At 44.1% G+C, this 25,287-nt stretch overlaps 1 protein-coding gene across 2 annotated transcripts; it reads left to right on the top strand.

Annotated features, from left to right (window-relative positions):
- Positions 1-254: 254 nt before the first annotated feature.
- On the top strand, positions 255-23,852 carry KLHL22 (kelch like family member 22). 2 transcript variants are annotated; one of them, XM_024195511.1, is made up of 8 exons: positions 255-481; positions 6,069-6,156; positions 7,761-8,040; positions 10,555-10,720; positions 12,052-12,770; positions 15,606-15,798; positions 17,613-17,846; positions 22,677-23,852. In XM_024195511.1, the coding sequence occupies exons 3-8, from the start codon at positions 7,814-7,816 to the stop codon at positions 23,052-23,054; spliced, it is 1,917 nt and encodes a 638-aa protein (XP_024051279.1). In that variant the 5' UTR covers positions 255-481; positions 6,069-6,156; positions 7,761-7,813; the 3' UTR covers positions 23,055-23,852. The 2 variants fall into 2 exon arrangements, with proteins under 2 accessions (XP_024051279.1, XP_024051280.1); XM_024195512.1 differs by lacking the exon at positions 6,069-6,156.
- Positions 23,853-25,287: the final 1,435 nt, after the last annotated feature.

Below are 25,287 nucleotides of genomic sequence, written 5' to 3'. Positions count from 1 at the left end.
GCGCTTCCCTCCGCCGCTGACGACGATCCGCCACAGGCTAACCCGGAAGTGACATCAACTTCCGACGCAGTGGGCGCGCTACTGCGCTGGAAAATGAAGTCTCCTTTGGCCTCGTTCTCGCTAACCGTTCTTCCCCCGATGCATGTTGGGAAACGTAGTCCCGCTGCTTCCACATTCACATGGGCCCCCCCGATGCGTGGTGGGAGATGTAGTTCTGTGTGTGGACCAGGCTCAGCGGTAGCCGGGCTCCGGGCAGTACGGTCCCGGCTGCTCAGCAGCACTAGGCCGGAAGGGAGGCTGCTTAGAGCCCATGGCCCCAGTGCGGCCTTGGTCCCGCAGTGAGGCGGCCCCATCCGAGGCCCTGGGAGCTGAGCGATGCGCAGTTTCCTAGGAGAATTTTATTTTGTCTTCAATCCCTCAAGGGCAAGAGGGGCTTGGGCCTTAGCCCTACAAGCGACTCCACGAAGCTCCCGTCCTGCAGGTATGCAGCGCTCCCTTGACTTCAGCGGGGCTTCACACAGGTGTAAGGGTTTGCCCAGACAGAGCAGCCTGCACGAATGCATTAAGTCAAGTCCGTCTAGTCAATATTTCCTTTCCCAATAGCCAGAGTGAAGCTGTGTAGGGCATTGTCATGTCCTGCCACTTTGCTGCTGGCCTCCTCAATGGCTTCAGAATTAAAGCCTTCATTTACAAAAATGATAATAGGAGACTATTCTGTTTGACAATTTTGTACCTACTATAGGCCCCTGTGCTTAACTAAGCACATGAGTAGTGTCACCAAATTCACTAGAACTACACACAGGCTTAAAGTTAAGCACAGGATCAGGTCTTTAGTTCCAAGTAACATCACCTCTTACTCATCTCCGTACATTTAGCATATGTATAAGTGCTTGCAGAACCAGAGCTTATGATTCCTATAGCTACTAGATTAGAGGGGAACATTTCTTTTTTTGTTTGTTTACTTTGTGCATTAGACAGCACTACATATTTGCCTCCTTGCTTCATAGACCAAGAATGGGAAAAGTCAGAGGAATCAAGTAATAAATCTAGTAAAGGCATCAGGAGCAGGCAAAATGGAGCAGAGGTTTACTATATGAGGCAAGATTATGGAGGACTTTATGTAGATGAGGGGAAAAAATTAATAGGATGTTGTAAGAGACAGGTAGCTAATGAAAAGATTAAAGAAACACTGATGGAGTGATGGGATGGGAAGTTTACTTTGGGCAGCCTCATTTTTTAAACAGACTACAGGAGGAAGAGATGAAAGACATGGAAGCCAGACAAGCCAGTTACAAAAATTAAGGCTAGATGGAGACAGACCAGGTGCCCCTCAGAAAGATTTAAAGAGAAGGAAATTCTTCAGGTTAATTGAAATTATTTTCTTCATATGACTTTTACATCTATAATTCATTGAAATGGAAAACTGAAAATGGAAGCATAAGGAAAGAACCAAAGGATGACCTAACAATTAAGAAACATTCCTATGGAGCAGCACTCAGTGGTATTTCTATAGTTCAGGTTCCACGTACTTTTCATAGTAAAAATCTAGTTATGCAAGTTTCAGTTGATTCAAACAGAATCAGGATGAAATGTAGAGCCAATTTAAAGTGTGGGGAGCAATCATTCCAGTCTCAGTAGACCCACTGTACTCTGACACCAAGGTACAATGGCAAATATTCTGAGACAAGCAGCCATGCATGTTGCACTTGTGATAATGTGGCAAGTATGGGCACCTGCATATTACAAAGGGGAAGCCATACAAAGCTTTCAGAGCTATAGCTGCAGAAAACAGCTTGTTAATATGTTTGTAATTATAATACACAGAAAGATGTGGAAAAATAAATGAAAATACATTCTCTGGGCAGGCAAGTTAGAGGTACGAGGTAGTGAGATTTCTCTGGCTCAAATAAGACACTGTAGAATTAATCTCTTAGGCAGTAGAGTGGGACATGGCACACCTCGGAGCATATTTGATCAGGGAAATGTCAACCAAATTGTTCTCACTGTGCTGGTTGTTCACTTAGCAACAGCAGCAAATTTAGGAGTAAGACACATGTGGATAGGACCAGTCACTGTAGTGTCTAGGGCTTGAGAAATTTCAGACAGTGAGATAAACATTAATACAAGTGATGAGGCAGTCAAAAAAAACCACATAGGTGAAACTGGTTAGCACACCTTTGTGAGACTGTGAGTATTATTCCGCTCTCTGCTGAGTGCAGCACTGGAGTGGCCCAATTCAGGCATGTAGGTGGGATGCTCTAGTCCAGCAGCAGCTGTGGTTTCTCAGGGGGAGAGAAGGGGCAGAGCAAGGCTGTGTGCTTATATGTTCCTAAGTGCCAGTTTCTTAGCACTATAAACCCCTATACACAAGCTACCATTTCCCTCATTTGGTAAGGGGTTTCTCTCATGTTCTACTGATGTTACTTTCTTAATAAGCTATTTTATCTCTCAATTATGTGGCAATTACTTACATTCAGACTAAGGGACTGATCCTGAAAAGTGTGATGAGTATAGACTTTTTATGAGGAACTTAGAATCATAGAATTATAGGTAAGGGGTGAGGTTTTCACAGGAGACTAAGGGAGTTGTGCCTAACTTGATATGATGCTGTAAAAGGAAGGAAGATAATGAAAGTGTTCAAAGGACATAAGTAGTAGCGTTTTGAGCAGACTAGAAATGGGAGGCCAGACAGGAGATGATTACAATAATTAAGACAATACAGAGTCGATAGATTCTGGTGTCATGGAAAGCAGTGTGGGCAGTGGGATACAAGTTGGATGACTGCCAAGCCAATGGTTCTCAACCAGGGGTATGTGTATCCCTGGGGGTATACAGAGGTCTTCCAGGGGGTACATCAACTCATCTAGATATTTGCCTAGTTTTACAACAGCCTACATAAAAAGCACTAGCAAAGTCAGTACAAACTAAAATTTCATACAGACAAAATGAGAAAGTAAGAAATTTTTCAGTAATAGTGTGCTGTGACACTTTTGTATTTTTATGTCTGATTTTGTAAGCAAGTAGTTTTTAAGTGAGGTGAAACGTGGGGGTACGCAAGACAAATCAGACTCCTAAAAGGGGTACAGTAGTCTGGAAAGGTTGAGAACCACTGTGCCAGGCTAGCGTGATTAAACAATGTGTTCACACAAACAAGGAATTAATTAACTTTCAAAGTAAATTATATGATATGTATTAACTGGCAAGTTAGTATGCTTTAAGAATTGCATTGTGTGTACCAAGGTCATTTTAATCAATGCGCACAAACTAAAATTAGTGTGTAGTAAACCTCCTATATAGAGAAGCCCTTAGAGATGTAGATCACCTCAGTCTCAATAAATCCACTCATATAATTGCACATCAATGCACAGTGGTGGATTTTCTGAAATAAGCAGCCACACATATCATTCATCTGTGAAAATGTGGTGGACCTGGTCACTTGTAGAACACAGGGAGAAGCTATGAAAGCTGTGGATGGAGGACAACAGCATGCTAATATGTTTATAGTGAAAATACTCTGAAAAATGTAGAGCAGGAAGATAAAATACATTACACAGCTGGCAAGTTAATGTTTGTCAGAGCCAAGGGACTGATAGTTTTGTACTAGGAAGATTTCTGTGACTCACTGCACCCTTTTCCTCCCTTTACAAATAAGTTACCGGTAATAAATCTCTTCCGGAGGAAAAGAAGTGGGTTATGGTGCATGTAGGTGCGCTTACACTGAATCATGCTTGATTTTGGAGAGGTCATCCAAATTTCTCTCTTTTGGTGGCCATTGACCTATTAGCATTGGCAGCACTTTTAGGATTAAGTGCATTTTTGGATGGAACTGGGACACTGCATTAACCAGAGCAAATGTGCCAGACGCCTATCCGAAAGACACGAGAGATGTCCAGATAGACCTACAAGCAGGCAGATCTCTACACAGCCAGCCAGAGAGAGGCAATTGGTGAGGGCCCCTTTAAGAAGGGCTGGTGGGGGTAGCCCTCTGTTCAGTCACGTGGGAAGGGCGCTCTGGCCTGACTCTATGGTTGTGCGAAGATGAACCCGGAAGAAGGCGGCGGGGCAGTCGCGAGGCTGGGGTCGCCGCTGCCGGTAGGTGACCGCAGGGCTGTGTCCAGGTGGGGCGCCCGCTGCCCTCCCCGGGTTTTCCAGGCGGGATTCGGGGAGGGGGGGTGACTGCTCTGGGGGGCTGGCTCCAAGGCCCCCGCCGTGGGGGGGGGACTCCTGACAACTTGCACCCCCTGACTGAGCGGCTGCCCTGCCCCCACCGATAGGGAGACCCCCCCCCCGAGGGCGCCCTTGCACGGGGCCCCCACCGCGGTGTGCTGCCCCCCGACACCGGAGTAACTGGCTCGCAAGCCTGCTGTCCAGTACACGGAATCCCCCCGCTCCCGTCTTCTGGTGCTTCCCCACTCACCCTTTGCTGGATAAGGGACTGCCACGGAGAGCCATCTGGGTGTGTTTTGTGGTGAGGAAGCGAGACCTGAATAACTGGTGTGCAGCTGTCCTTGTGATATTTCCTTGTCAGCCGCATTCTGCTGGCGTGTAACACAACTGCTTATTTTTCTAGAGTTGAGACGTGCTCAAAGCGTTGATGGGAGCCAATAGCAGTACTGGTTCGCTCTAGTCTTGCCTGTGGGAACAAGGATCAAATAAATGACAACTTAAAGCCATTTCTATTATTTACATTAGTGATTCTGAGAACGCTTTTAATTCACCGCAGGAAACATAAAGTCTTCTGCAGTGCTGTTCCCACAGCTTTAGAAGTACCATTACAACCACAAATAGGATAAAGGCATAGAGGTTAAAGGCGAATGAGCAATCAACGTTGTCCTTCAGGTGCCAATGAAAAGCAAAGCCACAGTATATAGAAGGGAATCTCATTGAAAAGTCAAATCTCAGTCCTACCTGTTTCAGAGTAGCAGCTGTGTTCGCCTGTATCCGCAAAAAGAACAGGAATACTTGTGGCACCTTAGAGACTAACAAATTTATTTGAGCATAAGGTTTTGTGGGCTACAGCCCACTTCTTCGGATGCCTGTAGTGCTCTCTATTGGTAGAGCAGAGACTGGATTCCATTGTTCTAAATGCAAAGAAGATTCTTTAGCCAGACTGACTAAGTCCTGACAAAGCAGTCATGGAATAGGGTTGTTAACTATGCTATCCTGTGTTATCTGGACTGTGTACCTTGGGATTGGGATGGTGTCTTCAGTCCCACATGAGCAATAATTTTAACAACTAGAAGGGATAGTTCGGGAGTAAAACTGGAAGTTGACTTTATCTGTCTTTCTTGCCTGACCTGAGAACGGACATGAATTGATTAGTTTGGAACCCAAATTGATTTCTGGGAAACTATCATTCAGTCTTGTGTAACATGGAATATCCTTTTCATAATTAGGAATCTGTGGGTTGACATTAGGAACGGGATATTAGGAGTGACATTAGGAAACTGGAACTGCCCTGTTATTGGAAGGAGTAGGCACTTTGTGACAGGAAAGCGCCATTTCTTCTAACCCATAAAAGATAGTACAGACCCTGTAATAGATCTTTGGGGCCTGGAATTACTTTGGGAAGGAAGATAATGTTTTATAACAGATGCAATTGATATCAGTAGTGCCAGGGAATCCACATATGACAGTAAAACCATTAGATCATGGGTTCTCTATTTTTTTTATGGGTGGACCACAACTTAAATGTCTCCTGGACACCTCTCTCTCATTCACAATTATATGATATCTTTGTGGCAAATACAGCAATTACTTAAATGGAAAAGGAATATTGAGAAAGCATTTATGTATTTTTATCTGTCTTAATCTGATTTAACAGTTGGAAACACAGGGGAGAGGAGAGCAAGCAACGTTTGACCAGATAGCTTCCTGCACACCAACAAAATATCATTCAGTGGACCAGAATTTGAAAGCCATTGCATTAAATTAGCTATTGTTTAAAAACCTGCGCAGCCTCACAGAATCTTTAGAGTTCTTTCTAAATTAAACTTTTCTCTGTATCATTCTTTCGTCTTTTTTTATGAAAGATATTGGTATAAAAACAAGCACTTTGTTTTTAACAGAGTTCAGCAGCTGCTGCTGTCTGTCAGAATCTTCTCCATGCGACATCCTAAGTAGATGCTGTGAAAATTATAATGTTAAAAACAACAGGTGAGCATGATCTGTAAGGAGGAATAAATAGCAGAAACAGTTGAACTCTTAAAGATACCTACTGAGGCCTTATGAAAAAAGCTTTGGAAACACTTTTTTGCTTATTTAGCATTTTTTCTGTATTTATACTTACATTATTATGCATTAATGCCCAGTGTGTGGCCTACAAGGTAGTGCTCAAGAACACAGTGCAAACTATCATATAGTAATTTTATAATTTGGGGATAGGTCACATGAGAGAGAAATATTGGGCAAGTATCTCAGTAAAACAGCCACTGTTAAGAAATTCATACTTTTAAGGTAACTCCGTAATGGTGTTTCTGTGAGAAACATTTTGTGAACTATTGCAATAATATATTGCTGTTTTTATATATATATTCAAAAAGGGAAAAGTTGCATAGTAATGTAAACACTAGTAAATTCAGTGGGAGTTTTGCCATTAACTTCAGTGGAGCCAAGATTTTCCCCATGATCTGTAGCAGTGATTCTGAAACTTTTTTTCGCAGACCACTTGAAAATTGCTGCGGGTCTCGGCGGACCACTTAATGATCTTTCCAAATGTTGTTTGTACCCTTAGCTAACTATTGTAAAGCGCTTTGGATAATAGCGCTATATAAAAAAAAACCCCTTAATAATAACGTTTTTTTTGTTCTACAAATAAAAGCACACAACTCATATTTTAATATCTGTAGTCTTACCTTTCTAATGCGATGGATGTGCCCTCTCTCCCCCGCTGGGGCTGGGATGGAGGGGGGTCTCTCCCCTGCCACCCGAGCCACAGAGCTGAGGCTGGGAAGGAGGGCCATCTCTCCTCGGCAACTGCAGCCCTGGAGCTGGGGAAAGTCACCTCCTTCTCCGGCCGCCACAGCCCTGCACATCCCAATTTGCAGCTTTCACATTTTCTCAGCATAATTTTGCAGTAAATACTATATAAGTAAAATGTAGAGCTGTGAGAGTAATGTAGTTTAGACAATATTGTATCATGGAGATTTCTCCCTTTTAAATGTTCCACTGATTCTAGAGACTAGGAATTGTTTAGAAGTTCAATTCTTCCTGAAAGTTGTCTTTATATTCCCACTTTGGTAACCTTCTAGAAAAACAGTGCCAATTTCGACAGCAAAAGCATGCTCTCACAGCACTGAAAATTCATAGCCAAAGTTGTAAAAGGCCAATACAGTCTCCAGTCGCCTTAGTTCCTTCCTTTCCTTGATTAGCCGTGCGTGTAGGGACCTTAGCCCTGGGCCAAGAAGAGCCATTTGTGGAAATGTGCTCAGCTGATGTAAAAAGGCAAAGACAAGAAAAAATACAACAAAACAAGCCCGTTGATGTACCCTGGTAAACTAAAGATGGGGACTCAATTGGCAGCTTCTGTTACAGCAAAGGTATCTAAGAACACTGTGCAGCTGGGAATTTGGTAAATGAAAGCGACATTTTGCACCAAACTCTGCTCTTGGTGTAAATCCAAAATAATTTCATTCGGGTAAAACCGCGTTTTAAGATCTCTCCATTGTACTTAAGGGTTGGTGTGTTTTGCTGACTGTGATAAGAGTTAAAATGCTGTTAATCAGCAAACACAAACATTTGCTATTTTTGTATTCTCACAGAATTCATCTTGCTATAACTGGTGGCTGTGAGGTACTGAGCATTTCTGCTTGTGATGGCAGAGGATCAGGAGCTGACTCAGCCATGCAAGACTCCCCTGGAGCCCTCCCTCCAGCAGTGCACCAGCAACACTTACCGCAGTGCAGAGCACTCCCAGTCCTTACTCAGTGGCCTGGTAGCTCTCCGAGATAGTGGCATCCTTTTTGATGTAGTCCTGGTAGTGGAAGGGAAACCTATTGAAGCTCATCGGATACTTCTAGCTGCATCATGTGACTATTTCAGGTGAGTCCAGTGTCACTGTGAATCTGTAACCAACATCTTTCTCAATATGACTCAAACCAGCAAAAAAAAAAAAAGAAATTCTGAATTGTGGATGGACTTCCATCTTTCTTCCCCTCTGACTCTCCGTCCTTTCCCAAGTTGTACTATGTTGCATGTGGCATACCATGCTTTATTCACAACACTTTAATGCCTGCCCATTGCAGTCTGGAGGCCTACCCATGGAGGAATGAAAGAAATAGAAATTCAGCCATATCTTGGAGTATCCTTATCCTTGTGCATTTAAAATCAGACCCTTAAGATGAGTTGAATGCATTTAAAATATTTAATTTGTCTCTGTTCATTTTTCTTTTGAATGACTTTAAAAATAAAGCTAATCTCGCATTATTCCACATTTAGTTTTGCTTCCAGGTGCCTCCATTTCACTCCGAACCCATAGTAATTGGAGGACATAGTGGTGCCTGTTTTATACGTGCCCCATTCGTTAGAAGTACGACACTGTACTCTACAGAGCTGTTAAAGTTCTATTGGCACCAACAAGATTTGGCCCATTACAGTAATTTCATAATACATAGCAAGTTATAAAACATGTTGTGGGAAGTAATGGTCGTAAGTGCTGTTTATGTAACTTGGGAGGGGGAATCCAACTCCTGATGTAGTCAATGGGAGTCTTTCTATTGATTTTAAGGGGAGTTGCAGCAGCCCTTAGTCGCTAAAAATTAAAAATACTGAAAAGTCACATCTCGCATCATAGATTTAATGTCCCGCAACTTTTCAGTTCCAAAACCACATTAGTTCTAGTGAGTGGCACCCAAAAGTGGGACAAGCCATTCCTTTTAACCAGTCTTATTTGGAGTAATACCACATTGATCCAAAACACACTCCCAGATTTCAGCTCTGAGCACATTTAGAGCAAATTGGTTTCTTTGCATTCCTGATGGTGCACTTGAAGATTCTGTCTACTTCAAACAACTCCTACTTCTTCAACCCACAAAGCCTGATGTAACAGCCATCATCTTTCTAGACAAGGATTGCATGGGACTTCCTTAGGACCCCATCGACACTGCTTTGGGGTAGGTTGCAGTTGAATGACGTGAAGCACTCCTTTCCCTTCCTAGCAGCTAAGGGTATGTCTGCACTGCATAGTGTACCTGTGTCCAGCCATCCATGCCTGCAGAGCTGTGCTTGTCAAGCTTGCACACTGCAATGGTATGAATGCCCCATGCCTTGTCCACACAGTCACCGCATTGACAGATTTCTGATGTTCTGATTTCTGGAAGTTGGGGTTGCTTATGGTGCATGGGAGGTGAGTAGGAGCTTGGGAATTAGAAAGGCCAGAACACACAGGCCCCGGGAACTGTGGGGTAGCATTGATGGACTATCTCAATATGAACCTAGCCACATGAACCCTTAGCTGTGTCTTGGCCACAAAGAGGGAGGGCAGAGATGTGTGATACAGTGAGACAAGAGCTTATACCTGTATTAGCCATCAAACACGTGCTGAGAACATATATATGGAGATAGTTCTATCTCTTTAAACATGAAGATAGAGATAGTTTTATCTCATAGAACTGGAAGGGACCCTGAAAGGTCATAGAGTCCAGCCCCCTGCCTTCACTAGCAGGACCAAGTACTGATTTTGCCCCAGATCCCTAGGTGGCCCCCTCAAGGATTGAACTCACAACCCTGGGTTTAGCAGGTCAATGCTCAAACCGCTGAGCTATCCTCATATAGGCGCATGCCTGAGGGCTTTGTGTGGATGGTAGGGGGAATTGGGCTTAAACATGTTTCAGAGTCTGTCAGACCTGCAATGTAGACATTTAATGGGCTTGTTCACCTTTGAACTGAGTGCATTCACTTCTCTATCACCCCAGCCCTTTCTGGAAGAGAACACAATGGCATCTGAATCAATGGGTCCTTTGTAGCAATAAAGCACTGTTGCTAGGCTAGCACACTTCAATGGCTATTTTAAACTTCTTTAAAAACAAGGGCTTATAACATGAACACTAAAATCTTTAAAGACAATGATCCCAGTGGGGGATGCAGGAGTCTTTATGCCTTCTTGTTTGCTTTTACTTAATGTATTTAATTATTTATTTTAATTATTTCAATGAGGGAGGGTTTTATGTTTTACAGGGCTCCCAGTGCTTAATGGGGAAGCAATTTATAGGTTAAACTAATGCAAGGATGCACAGGGAGAATATGTGTACAGATAAGCACTGGTTAACCAAAGCTTAACTATGCCTTCTGGATTTTCAGAGCCAGCTAGGTGGTGTCTCTTTACTGCATTCTGAAAAGGCTGTGTTCTGGGTTTCCAGTTCCAAAACTGTATAGTCCAGCATATTTTCTGGAGTACTGGATTTGGGAAAAGGCATGGAGGCTTTGCAAAGCTATCTGTCCAGTTAGCCATCTGACTGAGTGTTTTGGATGTCCCCAGAACAATATGGCTAAGCTGGGTTGAACTGTACATAGCTTTGGTACATCTCCAGTGTAGCGTGTACCTTTTTCTTTCTACAGAGGAATGTTTGCTGGTGGTCTAAGAGAGATGGAACAGGAAGAGATTCGTATTCATGGAGTCTCCTTCAATGCTATGTGTAAAATCCTGAACTTCATATACACCTCTGAACTGGAACTCAGCCTGAACAATGTGCAAGAAACGCTAACTGCCGCCTGCCAACTTCAGGTGAGGGATTGGGAGATGGAGCAAGAAGACACAGGGAAGAATGGGACCAATAAGGAATGGGGGCACTCGGGAATAAATGGGAGAGGTTGAAGAGATGAACAAACACAATAGAGGAGGAGTAAAGGGCAGGGGCTTTTCTGTCTACATATATGGATTTGACTGGAACTTTTTTCTGAGTGCTCTAAACTGTGGAGTAAGGGCTTGTCTGCCCTTGCAGTGGTACAGCTGCAGCATTTAGTGAAGACGCTACTCCACCCGCCCTCCCGTTGACATAGCACCGTCTACACTGGGGGTTAGGTATGATGCTCAGGCATGTGGATTTTCCACACTCCTGAGTGACGTGGTTATACCACAACATAAGTTTGTAGTGTAGGCCAGGGCTTTGTAAATAGCTAGAGATGTGTATAAACTGGGTTTGGATGGATGTGTTGTTTATATAAGTAGTTTTATGTGTTTATTTATAATCTTTCACCATTTTATCTAGTGTGTGACTCTTTTATAGTGGTTGACTTCCCTGATGTGCTCAGTAACCCCTTACCTGCTTAGTGACTCCTCAAGGGAGATTCTGTTAAGAGTTCCTACATTATGATCTACATTAAAGGGCCTAACTTCCTTCTTCTGAAACTGTATTGGTGCTGCAGCCTCTCAGGCTCTCATCTGCAGTATAAAGGCTGATTCACAGACCCACTATTGGTGGAACTGTGATCCCAGTTGCTACAATTACAGTGGCTCTTGTTTTGCCATCAAGACAGGTTTTGCTTCTTTTATTTCCCACACTATACATGCTGTGGTATTAGATTACATACTTACTAGACATTTACTCTTATTAACCTTTGTAGAGTCAACAGAAGTTGGTCATGTATAGCAAAGAACTTTTCTGCTATCTCCTGGTGTCCAGAAGCAATGTCATACTGTACTCAGTAAACTATGTAAAATACATTAGATTTCCTTGCAAAAGGTTTCTTCTGCATTTGAATGATACAGCTCAATTTACTATCCTGTTGTGCCTTTTGCATACCGGTTAATCTGTCTGGAAACAGAAGAACTATATTCTGTTCATCTACAAACCCACATTGGATTATATTCACGTCATCTTTGGTGAAAGCCATGGTCAACAGTACTCAATTAATCTATCCGTTTTTATTTCCAGCCAGTACTGATAACAGCCAGAGACCACTGTCAGCCTTCTTGGTGACAGGTGTTCCCTGCAATTTATTACAACTTCCTCAGCTTGGGTCTCCCATACTCTTATGAATCTGGTCTCTCCAGTGTAAAACAAGATTTTTTTTTTTTTTTTTACTGAAATAAACAATCTGCTTTGTTTCTTGTAGATTCCAGAAGTCATTAAGTTCTGTTGTGATTTTCTCATGTCCTGGGTGGATGAAGAGAACATCCTGGATGTATACAAGTTAGCTGACCTCTTTGACTTGAATCAGTTGAGTGAGCAGCTGGACTCCTACATTCTCAAGAACTTTGTAGCTTTCTCAAAGACAGAGATATACCGCCAGCTACCCCTGGAGAAAGTCTACTCCCTACTGAGCAGCAACCTCTTGGAGGTCAACTGTGAGAATGAGGTTTATGAAGGGGCGCTTCTGTACCATTACACCCTAGAACAGGTAGAGACAGATCAGGTCTCACTGATGGAGCCTCCTAAGCTACTGGAAACAGTCCGCTTCCCCCTGATGGAGCTCCAGATCCTGCAAAGGCTCCATGACAAATTAAGCCCATGTCCATTAAGAGAGACTGTAGCCGATGCACTAATGTACCACAAGAATGAATGTCTTCAGCCCATGCTTCAAAGCTCACAGACACAGGTGAGATCAGAGTTCCACTGTGTAGTGGGCTTTGGAGGGATGCATTCTACTCCATCCACAGCCCTCAGCGACCAAGCCAAGTACTTGAACCCCCTATTGGGAGAGTGGAGGCACTTTACTGCTGCATTAGCCCCCAGAATGTCCAACCAAGGAATCGCTGTTTTCAACAACTTTGTATACTTGATTGGGGGAGATAACAACGTACGAGGTTTTCGAGCAGAGTCCAGGTGTTGGAGGTAAGAGGAGACTACTTCTGCCACCATTATTTTTTACCAGCCAATTACTATTCCCTGAGTCGGGCAGTCACTTTTGCAGTGCACATGATAGCTGGCCAGAAAAGTTGGGAATTGTACTGAGATCTCATTGAAAGAAACTGCAAGGACTAAGGAAGACCAACCTGATTCTAAAGGAGGAAGCTTTCTGTTTGTGCATGCTTCATTTGCTAATCAACCACAAGGGGGAAAGCAAATGTAGCAACGTTACACAACAGCTCTGTTGAGTTGTTGTAAAATGTTCTTGAGTTCTGAGCGTGGGACTGGGAGCCAGGAACTCCTGTGTGCTGATCTTGGCTCTGACACAAACTCCCTCTGTTACCTCGGTTGATTTTCTTACCTTCTCTCATCTGTAAAATGGGAATAATATTTACCACCCTGTAGGGTCGTTGTGGGGCTTAATAAGGTTAATGTTTGTATAGCCCTTTGAAGTCAGATGTGCTACTGTATGTAAGTATGAAGTCTTATGTGTTTGCCTGAATAGGGCAAGAATGGAAGCTCGTTAACTGTTTCTGAAGAGAGAACTCTTCCTCCCTTCTTAGACAGAGGGGAAATGTCAGAATGATGGTCTGCAGCAGTGAATTAGGATAATCAAAAATTCAAAGTTGTAGTATATGCAAATCTGATATAAAAGGCAAGTGATTTAAGGAGCACAGCTATGAAACACTTCAAACACAATTGTACCATCGGTTGATTATTTTGAATTGGTGTGTGTAATGCCATTAATGAGCATCCTGCTACTTCCCAAGATTGAATCACAACTAAATCATGATGTAAAAAAGTCTTAAATTTTAAGTTAAAAAATTACAGTTGAGCCTGGTAACAGTTTTGGGGTTTTTTTTAAGTTCCATTGAGATCAGGCTTTTTTCTAGATTTTAATGCCCATTACCTGGTTAAACAGGTGTATTACAAGCCCTGTGTCTGACAACATCCTTTTGTCTGCAAACTAGTGATTTTTATAGGTTTTAGTCCAGTTGTTCTTATGTTTGTCACATGCAAGATGAATTTAAGTTCCTGCGATTGCATTCAGGCTGCTCCTGTAATTAAGATTTCCATATTTTATCTGGAATTGATATTTGGGGGTGAAAGCTAAAGTTGAAAAGGTTGAAGTACCTGTGATGGATTGTCATCCCCCCGGGGTGCAGTCTTGAAGCCGTTGGAACCTCTGTGCCCCCTAACAATTCAACTAGGTTGGCCTTTCTCACATTGCTCTGCTGATACGCAGCCAGCCTCTCCAGGGTCTGTTATCACACAAAACAATTGCCACACACCCAACTGAGTTACCTGAGCGCTTTACCTAAGCTACTCAAGGAGCAATTATATAAGCACCAGCCAATTTCTCAGCTCCCCAGCCTTTCACTCCTACTGGAGTATAAACCCAGAATTATACTGTCTTGCACTGCATGGGGATCTGTATAGTGCAAGCTCATTAATAGAGTTCACTCCACCCTTGCTGTGGGAAAGATATGCAACAACCCTGTGTTAACCAAGCTGAGATTTTCCCAAACACTTCACTCAGAAACCCACTGGTTATGATAAAACATAAAACAAGTTTATTAACTACAGAAAGATAGATTTTAAGTGATAACAAACAAATTAAAGCTGGTTACCTAGGAAATTAAACAAAAACACAAACTATGCCCAATATATTAGATAGGATTTGAATCAGCAATATACAAGTAGTCCAGCAAGTTGCCATACACAAGCTAGAAATCCCTTTAACCTAGGACCAGTACTTCTCCCATTTTAATCTTTGTTCGTCAGGTGTGCTCTTGTGTAGGGAGTGAGGCCCAGAAGTGATGTCACTCCCCATCTTTTATAGCCTTTCCATATGGTAGAAACTCTTTGTTCCAAGCTTAATTCCTGGCCCAGTTTGTGCAAAAATACAGGTACCAAAATGGAGTTCATTATCATGTGGTCTGGTCATATGCCCTTGCATGCTTTGCTGAGTCATAGCAGCCCTTATCCATAGGCAGTCTGAAGCATTTTTGGGAAGGCTCACCAGGTGCAGAATAAGCTTCTCCCAAAGCCTATTGTTTTCCTTAATGGACCATTACCTTGAACAGGCCCTTCACAATCAGCTGTCTAGACTGGAAGCATCTTGCCTAGTGGATGTCACCCAGGTGTAACCACATTTGAAATACAGATACATAGTCAATATTCATAACTCCAGATACAAAAATGATACATGACTACAAATAGGATAATCGAATTCAGCAAATCATAACTTTTCCAATGAGACCTCACATGACACGTTCTGTACAAGGTGCATCATAATTATGTCATAATTACATTATATTCATACTACTATGAGGAATATGAGGTGCAGAGTGTCCAAGTACCTTCTTACCAGTAGATACCGGAACAAATCAAAGAAGCTCCAAATGTTCATGCCCTTCCTGGCCTCTCAAATTCCCAGGTACAATCTTTGTGCTATTATTAGCCAATTTTTACATTGTGGAATCATTGCAAACTAACAAGGTTGATGGTATGTAGACTGGCAGTGGTGCAAAGGATACTGGAAACTGTAGACGTGTACAACATGATTATATTTGCTAATGCATTCTCCTTCAAAATAGAATAAAAACTTAGCTGATAAATATAGTTTGATATGAATGGCCAAATTTCACTCTAGTGAATTGCACCTACTTACAGAGAAGCTGAATTTGGGCCAAAGAGAAGGCACTGGTCTAGATCTATGTGGTGCCAACCCATGTTCCAGCAATGACCGTGTCCATGTCTCAGTACTCTGTGGTGGATTGGTGTTGGTAACCCAGTTTGGTCATATTCCTTTGCAAGGTACGACCCACGACACAACAAATGGTTCCAGATCCAGTCCCTGCAGCAAGAGCATGCTGACCTCTGTGTCTGTGTTGTGGACAAATATATATATGCTGTCGCAGGGCGAGACTATCATGAAGACCTAAGGGAGGTAGAGAGGTATGATCCAAAAACCAACACGTGGGAATACATGGCACCGCTGAGGAAGGAGGTAAGGAATGCACATGCCAGGAAACTAATAAGCTCCCTTAGTATTTGCCTTCATCTTTCCTAAATGCTTTTTGCTACTTTTCTCAAGCATACCTCTCAATCTGCAAAAATTCTGGTGGCTGTCAGTCACTTCTGTGTATGGGACAAAAAATAGTAAGAAGGATGCTTAAAATATCACTGGATCTGCTTCTTTGTCATGGGTATGTTCTCTCTAACTGATATAAAATGCTAGGCCTTAAAAATTAAATCAGATTGAGACATTAATTTTGCATTTGCACACATTCAAGTTAAACGTCCTATGTGCATGACAGAGGTTAGTTTGGGTGTAATATTAAGCCAGTATACCTCTTTGTGAGAATGGTTGAGAGGTATGTTCTGAAGTGGCAGCTCCATAGAAGTTGGAAGTTTGTATTATACTTTCCAAAGAAAAGTAGTTCCTAAATAATGTAGGGTCTGATCCAGAGAGGTACTGAGCACCTGCAAGTCCCATCAGTTTTAGTCAGAGTTGCAGGTGCTCTATAGGATCAAGCCCAAAACTGGTATGGGCAGAGAGGGAAAAAATCCCTAAGTGTATTAGTACCAGGGACAATGTACGTATGACCTCCCATTGAAATTAGGTGCTCGTCGTCCTGTTTTCTTACTAGTTTCCCCCTGTAAATGTTAACTTTATTATTGTTTACAAAAAAATTTAACATTTAATTTCATGCTGGTGAAAGGTGCCTGATTCATAGCCTTGGAGAATGAAGGCCTCTGTTTATTCCCAGAATGGATACAGCTTGGGCAGCAGTAGTGCAAGCTTCCCCCGCCTCAGCCCTGATCTGAAGGGAGCACCTCTAGGGTGATAGGGTAAGTCAGTCTCTATGGCCCATTCAGTCCTTGGCCACTGTTCTGAGACTGCACGCAAAGGTGCCAGTGGTGGAGGTTTATGTGATGTGACCATCAAACAAGGGTGCCGGTGGTGGAGGTTTATGTGATGTGGCCATCAGCTCTCGGTGAACTAAATTGAGACCACTGCGCTCTTTTGAGATAAGACACTGAACAGCCGCTTACATAGTATTTATCCTTCTAAGTTTTCTATTTAACCAGCCAAGAAGTGCTATTTTTAGGTCTCTAACAGACTGTCACAAAACAAGGAGGACGTAAATAAAAACTTCGTGCAAAAGTTCTTGATGACCATTTTGGCTAGGAAAGAGAAGTAAAATTCTAATTAACCTTTTCAAGAAATTATGCTGAATCCTACTATAACTTAAGTTTTGTAGCAGGTTAATAATACAAAATAAAACCACTTCACAATGCTTCTTATCTGAAAACTCAAGTCACTTTACAAACACGTAAGTATTATTCCCATTTTACAGATGGGGAATGGAGACACAGAGAGGTGAAATGACTTGCCTGAGGTCACAAATAACAAATCAGTTTGGGAATAGAACCCAGGTCTTATGACTTGCTCAAGTTCTATCCACTAGGCTATTCTGCCTTTCTGATAACATTGCTAAAACTTCTGTAAGACTTAATTTCTACACAGGGCTTCAAAAAAGGCAAGGGAGGAAAGCAATGGTATTGAAGAGGTGCTAATTCAGGAGCAATTGTACTTAATTTCAGTTCAAGGACTGATCCTCACACCTATGGAATAATAGCGTACATAGAATCCTTCCAAATGTTGGCTTCTAAGTAATCAGAGGAAGACACCATCTCTGATGTCATGTATTGCCAGGAGATTTATATTCCATACTTACTTACTGTGCTTGAAGCTGGAGGAAACACAAAAAATGAAACCTGTCATTCCCCTCTTTGCCTTTTTTTGTGATGGTGTAGGTGTACGCACATGCTGGAGCAGCGTTGGATGGAAAGATGTATATTACATGTGGGAGGAGAGGAGATGATTATTTGAAGGAACTACACTGTTATGATCCAGGGGCTGATCGCTGGGACAGCTTAGCTGATGGTCCAGTCAGACGTGCCTGGCATGGGATGGCTGCACTCCTGGGAAAGCTGTACGTGATTGGAGGTAGCAACAATGACTCTGGCTATAGGAGAGATGTTCACCAGGTGAGATGATGTAATGGCTATTTCCTGCCGGGACACATGACACTCACATTGTGTCATCATACCTTCCTCCCATTGAGCCATAAACACACAACTACCAGCCACACACTAACTACTGGGCTGCCTCTCCTCCATCTAACTGACAAACGTTGCAGTGCTTTACTTACTACTCCCACCCCTGCATGCATTCTCTTGACTCCACTAACATTAAAACTCTTAGGCCTTGGCTACACTTGCAGATGTACAGCGCTGTGAGTTAAACCTGACTTCGTGCAGCTGAGTAGGGAAAGCGCTGCAGTCTGTCCACACTGACAGCTGCCCAGCGCACTGTTGTGGCCACATTTGCGGCAATTGCAGTGCTATTGGGAGCGGTGCATTATGGGCAGCTATCCCACAGAGCACCTTTTCCCATTCTGGCGCCGTGGGTTGTGGGAAGGGGGTGTGGGGGATTCTGGGTCCTGTCCCAATGCCCCGTGATGCATCGCTTCACATCCCAGAAATCCCTTTGTTTCCGTCCACCTTTGGCGCCATCTTTCAACGGTTTCTGTGCAGCGTGATCTGTCTGCGGGAAATGGAGTCCAAACTGCTGAGGCGTATGCTGACGAGTCTCGCCAGCACGTCACGTTTGGCTGTCGAACTATTCCTTAAGATCAAAAGTGACAGTGAGAGTGAGGGTGAGGAGTCCGACGATGCTATCGAGCCGCATAACGTGTACGACACGAAATTGCTTGTGGCATTCACGGACATGCTCAGCACCGTGGAACGCCACTTCTGGGCTCGGGAAACAAGCACCGAGTGGTGGGATCACATCGTCATGGAAGTCTGGGATGACGAGCAGTGGCTGCAGAACTTTCGGATGAGAAAAGCCACTTTCATGGGACTGTGTGAGGAGCTCGCCACCACCCTGCGGCGCAAGGACACGAGATTGAGAGCTGCCCTGCCAGTGGAGAAGCGGGTGGCTATTGCAATTTGAAAGCTGGCAACTCCAGACAGCTACCGGTCGGTCGCAAACCAGTTTGGAGTGGGAAAGTTGACCGTTGGAATCGTGTTGATGCAAGTTTGCAAGGCCATTAATCGCATCCTACTCAGAAGAACCGTGACTCTGGGTAATGTGCAGGAAATAGTGGATGGCTTTGCACAAATGGGGTTCCCTAACTGTGGAGGGGCGATAGATGGGACGCACATTCCTATTCTGGCACCACCCCACCTAGGATCTGAGTACGTTAATCGGAAGGGGTATTTCTCTATGGTTCTCCAGGCGCTTGTGGATCACCGTGGGCGTTTCATTGACATTAACACAGGCTGGCCCGGAAAGGTGCATGACGCACGCATCTTTCGGAACACTTGGCTGTTCAGGAAGATGCAGGCCGGGACTTTTTTCCCAGAGTGGAAGATCACGGTAGGGGAAGTTGAAATGCCCATTGTGATCCTTGGAGATCCCGCTTACCCGTTAATGCCGTGGCTCGTGAAACCCTACACAGGGAGCCTTGACAGCAGCAAGGAACGGTTCAACTACAGGCTGAGCCGGTGCCGAATGACTGTGGAGTGTGCCTTTGGCCGTTTAAAGGGCCACTGGCGATCTCTGTATGGGAAGCTGGACTTGGCCGAAAACAGCATCCCCGTGGCTATATCCGCGTGCTGTGCCCTCCATAATATTTGTGAAGGGAAGGGTGAAAGCTTCACTCAGGCATGGACCTCCGAGGTTCAACACCTGGAGGCTGAATTTGCACAGCCAGAGAGCAGGGCTATTACAGGGGCCCAGCGCGGGGCTGCAAGGATTAGGGATGCCTTGAGGGAGCAATTTGAGGCTGAAAACCAGCAGTGATATCTGGTGCCCTGCACGGGAGTGAAGTGCAGTAGTTCCAATCTTTAGGAATCAGTGTCTGCTTAGCAGACAAGCAGACTTGCAGTGCCTGTTTATTTCCTGGGCTAAGGAGTCTTTTACTTTATGCAATAATAAAGAATGTTTTCAAAGCCAAAGAATCCATTTATTGAAAAGGAAAAAAATTTATTTATTGAAAAGAAACAAGGGGGTGGAGTGGGGAACAGTACAATCACAGATTCGCGTATGTCCTGTCTGGTGTGCTGTGCAGTGAGTGCTGCACTTCAGGACAGCTATACTGCATGGTGATGGGGGTTGAGTGCAGAGGGTAAGGGTCGTGGTTTTCAGGAATGGGTGGTGAAGATACTGGTGTTGGAGGCAGCGGGTGGTGTGAAGAACACGGAAGTTGGGGAAAGTGGATTGGAGGTGACAGTGGGGCACAATGGAAAGAGTTTTGGGACAAGGGCTGTGGGGGGGGTGGCGTTTGCGTTTGCGGTACTGTTCCTCTTTCTGCATGGCTACGAGCTCCTGGATAGCGTCTGCTTGGCGTTCCAGGATGCTTATGAGCCTATCAGTGCTTTGCCGCCGGTGCGCTGCGTTTTCCTGGCGGATCCTGCTTTCTCTCTCCCTCCAGTTCAGTGCTTTCTCATTCTCTTTAATAGATTGCCGCATCACTTCTTGCAGCATGTCTTCTTTGCTTTTTCGCGGTCTCTTCCTGAGTCTTTGCAGTCTCTGAGCAAGCGATAAGAGGGACGGCTGAGGTCTCAAGGTTGATGCAGCTGTATAGGCAAAATGCAACGTTTAACAGAGGCAGTATTGTTTATATCAGACAGAGTAATGATTCCCCCCGCACTTAAGGAGTAGAAAACACACAGGGTCTACACAATAGTATAATTTTCCCGTCCGAAACAGAGCGCACACATCCCACGGGAGCCTCAAAATGGTGAGTAAGGGGGACTGATTGTTTCAGGACTGCACTGTCCTCTGGATTTCTGTGCCTTGGGGAGAGCCAACAGCTTCAAGGGGCACCTACACTGAACGCTGTCCCAACATTTTCCACAGGAGTTCGTCCTGGACGATATCTCGCTGCTGAGGGTGACCTGGGAAGCAAGGGAGGGTCTTCTACTGCAATGCGGCTTCCGCCGTGGCCCATATGCAGCTTGCCTGTGTGCAGCAATGGTCCCCTCGCGGCACAGTGGCGCGGACACGTTAGCCTGGCTGGGACAAGGACCATGGTGGCTCTCCCGATAAACCTGCGCAAGCGCATTGCACACGTTCTGGATGAACATTCGAGGAGATTACCGAGGCCGATTACCGCGATGTGATAAACCACATCAGTGCACTTTCCGCATCTAGGCATGCATGCCTAACCCTCCTCTCCCAAAGAGCCCGCACCGAAAAAATTCCTTCCTGAAAAAAAATAACCGCTTACGGGGAACCTGCTCTTCTGTTTGTCCTCCACCAGGTACCGGCCACTGCAACTGGCTACCTTCCTCCTGGCTCGAGAAGAGCTCCTGGCTGCATGGCTTCAGGGATTCCGGGGTGTCTCCATCCGGCCCACCACCATCACTCCCGTTTTCCTCCTCTTTCTCCTCCTCACCCTCCCCCACCGGCTCTGAAGTGTCCATGGTGGTGCTCGGAGTGGAGGTGGGGTTAACCCCTAGTATCGCATCCAGCTCTTTGTAGAATCGGCAGGTCGCGGGGGGAGCACCCGAGCGGCCGTTTGTGTCGCGGGCTTTGCGGTAGGCACTCCGCAGCTCCTTCACTGTAATCCTGCACTGCAGGGCGTCCTGGTCACGGCCCCTTTCCATCATGTCCTTTGATACCTTCCCGAAGGTATCGTAATTCCTACGGCTGGAGCGCAGCTGGGACTGTACAGCTTCCTCCCCCCCCAACACTGATGAGGTCCAGCAACTCGCCATTGCTCCATGCTGGGGCTCGCTTGGCGCGTGGAGGCATGGTCACCTGGAAAGATTCGCTGATAGCACTCCACACCACGCCGGGCTGAGCAAACAGGAAGGGGATTTTTAAAATTCCCGGGGAATGTAAAGGGTGGATCACATGGTTGGTTACCTGAGGCCAGGGCAGTAGAGTTTGAACTGATGACCTGAGTGGCTAGAACAGGCATTGTGGGATACTGCCGAATACTTCTGGAGGCCAGTCACAGCGCATTGGGCGGCCACACTGGCGCCGCAGCGCTGCAGCGGCAGCGCAATACACGCTATTCCTTTCGGAGAGGTGGAGTACATGCAGCGCTGCAACCACGGAGATACAGCGCTGCAAATGCCTTGCCAGTGTGGACGGGGAGTGAGTTACAGCGCTGGGGGAGCCTTTACAGCGCTGTAACTCGCAAGTGTAGCCAAGGATTTAGTCCTTTTGGCTTCTTTTAATTTAAAAAAAAAATCGGTGGTGGACATTCAACTGGGCAGTGCCTTGGCAATAGCAACTAAGCGCTCTGGGTATTTTCCAGCAAGGCAAATCTGAATTCTGTAGCACTCTGGTGTGGCAGACTAGAAACTCTGCAGCAGCTTAATTAAAACTAAAAGAATTGTTATATTTTTAAACAAATAACATGAAATTAAGTCAATTATCATCCAATAGTTTTGATTCTAATTCAATTTCTTTTACACTATCCCCACACTTTGATTTTTTGATATGTCAAGTGCGTTGGTACTATCAATGCATAACTGTTTCAGAAACAGTGTCTTGAGGAAGGTGGAGGTGTTAGCACTTGATTGGGAGCAATTGAGTTTTAGCATTTGTGGTGGCATAGAATTGTGAGAAACACATTTGTTAGATATTTCTACTAAAATGAATCAGTAGTGAAAAAGTTAGCAATGTTGGGATTTATCTTTGACGTTTACTCATAATACCCATTGTGTCATAATATTGTACAACTATGTAATAATAATATTGTACACTATGGCAGACACCCATTACATGTAGAAATTTTTAATATTTTTTAAAGGAATAAGTTGCCTTGCGTCTTTTATTTCTTTATATTTTTACAGGTTGCCTGCTACAGCACAAGTACTGATCAATGGGCAAATGTATGCCCTCTACCTGCAGGGCATGGAGAGCCAGGTATTGCTGTCTTAGCCAATAGAATCTATGTCTTGGGGGGCAGATCCCACAATCGAGGGATCCGGATGGACTATGTCCATATTTATGAAGCTGAGAGAGACTGCTGGGAGGAAGGTCCCCAGTTGGAGGATGATATTTCTGGGATGGCTGCCTGTGTCCTCACTTTGCCTAGGGCTATTCTAATGGACACAGAGAGGTGGACTCCAGAATGGAACCCAGACCGACTACAGCATCACCCAGACTTTGCCTCTGAGGTTATGAGTGTGTCAGACTGGGAGGAATTTGACAATTCAAGTGAAGATTAAGGACCTGAGGATTTTTTTTCAGGGAGGGAAGGAAATTAAGGCTTGGGGAAATTGTTTAGAAACTTTTTAATGTCTTTGGTATAACATACGTTGAATCAATATTTAAACATTTGGAAACTTAAATGTTTGGTACAAAAGGCCTTCTGCATTCTCTCTATTAACCACAAAGCAGCAGTTTGAAAGCAACCAAAGAACTTTTTTTTTTTTTTTTTTTTTTCTTCAATTAAAAGGCAGAGGTTTTTGTCCTTTGAAGGGGCCTCTTCTTAACCCACAGCGTGGACAAAGGAAGCACAAAAGATCTAGCTTGGCTAGCTCCTTTGCTTCAGACTTTCAGCATGAAATCACTTCCTTATTCCTCTGTAATGATCCTGTCAGCATAAAATCTAATGGCCAGGAAGATACAACCTAGTGTCTGCCCCCTGTGTCAGTTGTCAGTCCGCTGTATAGGTCACGCAGTGAGAGTGAGTGAGTGCTGTAGCAGTGACAGCAGCAAGAACGTTGGTTCGAACCCTCCTCCCATCTGGGCATGCAGCCATCCTCATAACAGGCTTAGAAACTGTGATCTGACTCCCGCTTCTGAATTACTATACTGCAGGCTTTGTCAACAAGGTGGAAGACTTCTAGAAAAATGATCTTTGTACTGGTTATGGTAATCTCTTTAATCAGATGAACTTTTACAGATACCATTTGTTCACAAATGAAATAATAAATCCTTGTGGGAACTTATTATTATTTTTGTTGGTTATTGTTTTTTCCCCACCAGAATGTGGCAACCTAAAACTTGGAGGGCCAAATTCATTGCTTCATTAAGGTCAGTGAAGTTACACCAGTAACTACTTTGGCCCAGTTATGTTGTTGTTTTATCTTCACTTATATGCTTAGAAAGTGAAAAAAATATTGTTTTGCAATGGCATAAGGGGAAAAGGGAAAAAAACCTCAACTAAGGTCTACACTGCCACTTTCAGCGCTAAAACCTTAGTCGTTCAGGGGTGTGAAAAAACACCCCCCTGAGCAACAAAAATTTTAGCGCTGAAAAGCACCAGTATAGATTGCTCTTTACGGGGCTCCTGGCGATAAAGCTACCACCCCTCATTCAGGGTAGTTACTTTTTATCCGGGAGAGCTCTCCCCCGGCGATAAAGCGTGACTACACCTCCCATGTCACAGTGCTTCCACGGCCGCACTGTAACAAGGGCAGTGTAGACATACCCTAAAAGGATTGAAAATTACCCTGGTCCAAGGACCCGGACTTGCTAGATTAGTGCCAGGAAAACAAAGGTAGACCACCAGAGCAAGAAACAAATATTGCATAACAAAGTATTCCTTTATTAACTGGCAGTTTGTAAAATCATTTACTTCTGATTTAACAGCTAACAGCTGCCATAGAAACCAATGCTTTGACATCCGAAAACTTTGTAATCCATGCTTTTGAATAGGCATAGGGTAACCAATTCTATCAGTTCATTAGCTATCAGGTGTTAAAATAATACCCTAGTTAACATGGAAGGAGGGGAAGGGGCAGAATCAAAGTGACAATTGGAATGAGGTGATCTTAGTCAAATATGCCATCACATAGAGGCTTTGGAGATTGAACATAGAACTGGCACTATAAAGAACTGGAGGAAGCCAGTGGAAATTAACTTCAAGTAGGGAGCCTTTGTAAGGGAAACTGATGACTTGTAAAAATAGATCTAGAAGATTCCACATCGGTAAACAGGATTTCTAGAAAAGATTAAGGAGGCCCCCATGCAGTTCTTTCAATACACTAATCAACTTTCTGGATCAGAGCAGTATTTTCAGCTCTACTCGTTTTAAACTGAGAGTCCTTGATCTCCTGGACCTAAGCCAGGTCAGTGGCCCTGTCTGCAACCTGAAATGGGTGCTCTATACCCCTAAGCACATGAAGCAAGAGGGCTATGGAGGAAGACCCAGGAAAACCATACAGATGAGCCCCTTCAGAAAAGGCCCTTTCAGGAGATAATGAACCTAACATCTACACACACTCTTAAAATACAGGCACACTTCAATATTGAAGATTAATGGCTCTTTATTCTGTGTCTAGAAAGCTGCTTTGAATAAATGAAGGGACTAAGTTAAATGTGGATCTTTTGTTTGTTGTATTGCCTGCTGTGCACCAATAAGAGCTGTATTTTAATTGGTTTGCTACAGTATCTCCTTATAGAATTCTACTCTTAAAGTTCAGACCTAATGTAAAGTAAGGTGATAAGTTTTGA

The sequence above is a fragment of the Terrapene carolina genome, unplaced genomic scaffold, assembly GCF_002925995.2.
Source record: "Terrapene carolina triunguis isolate 2854851 unplaced genomic scaffold, T_m_triunguis-2.0 Scaffold790, whole genome shotgun sequence".
In the NCBI taxonomy this organism is placed as follows: domain Eukaryota; kingdom Metazoa; phylum Chordata; order Testudines; family Emydidae; genus Terrapene; species Terrapene triunguis.
The sequence above is the reverse complement of the archived record's forward strand: the minus strand, read 5'-3'. Positions and strand labels throughout refer to the sequence as shown.

Coding starts and splice junctions, on each gene's coding strand:
- KLHL22 (XM_024195512.1), top strand. CDS start 7,814: ATGGCAGAGGATCAGGAGCTGACTCAGCCATGCAAGACTCCCCTGGAG. Junction 10,721..12,051: donor CTGCCGCCTGCCAACTTCAG/GTGAGGGATTGG, acceptor TGTTTCTTGTAG/ATTCCAGAAGTCATTAAGTT. Junction 12,771..15,605: donor GCAGAGTCCAGGTGTTGGAG/GTAAGAGGAGAC, acceptor TTCCTTTGCAAG/GTACGACCCACGACACAACA.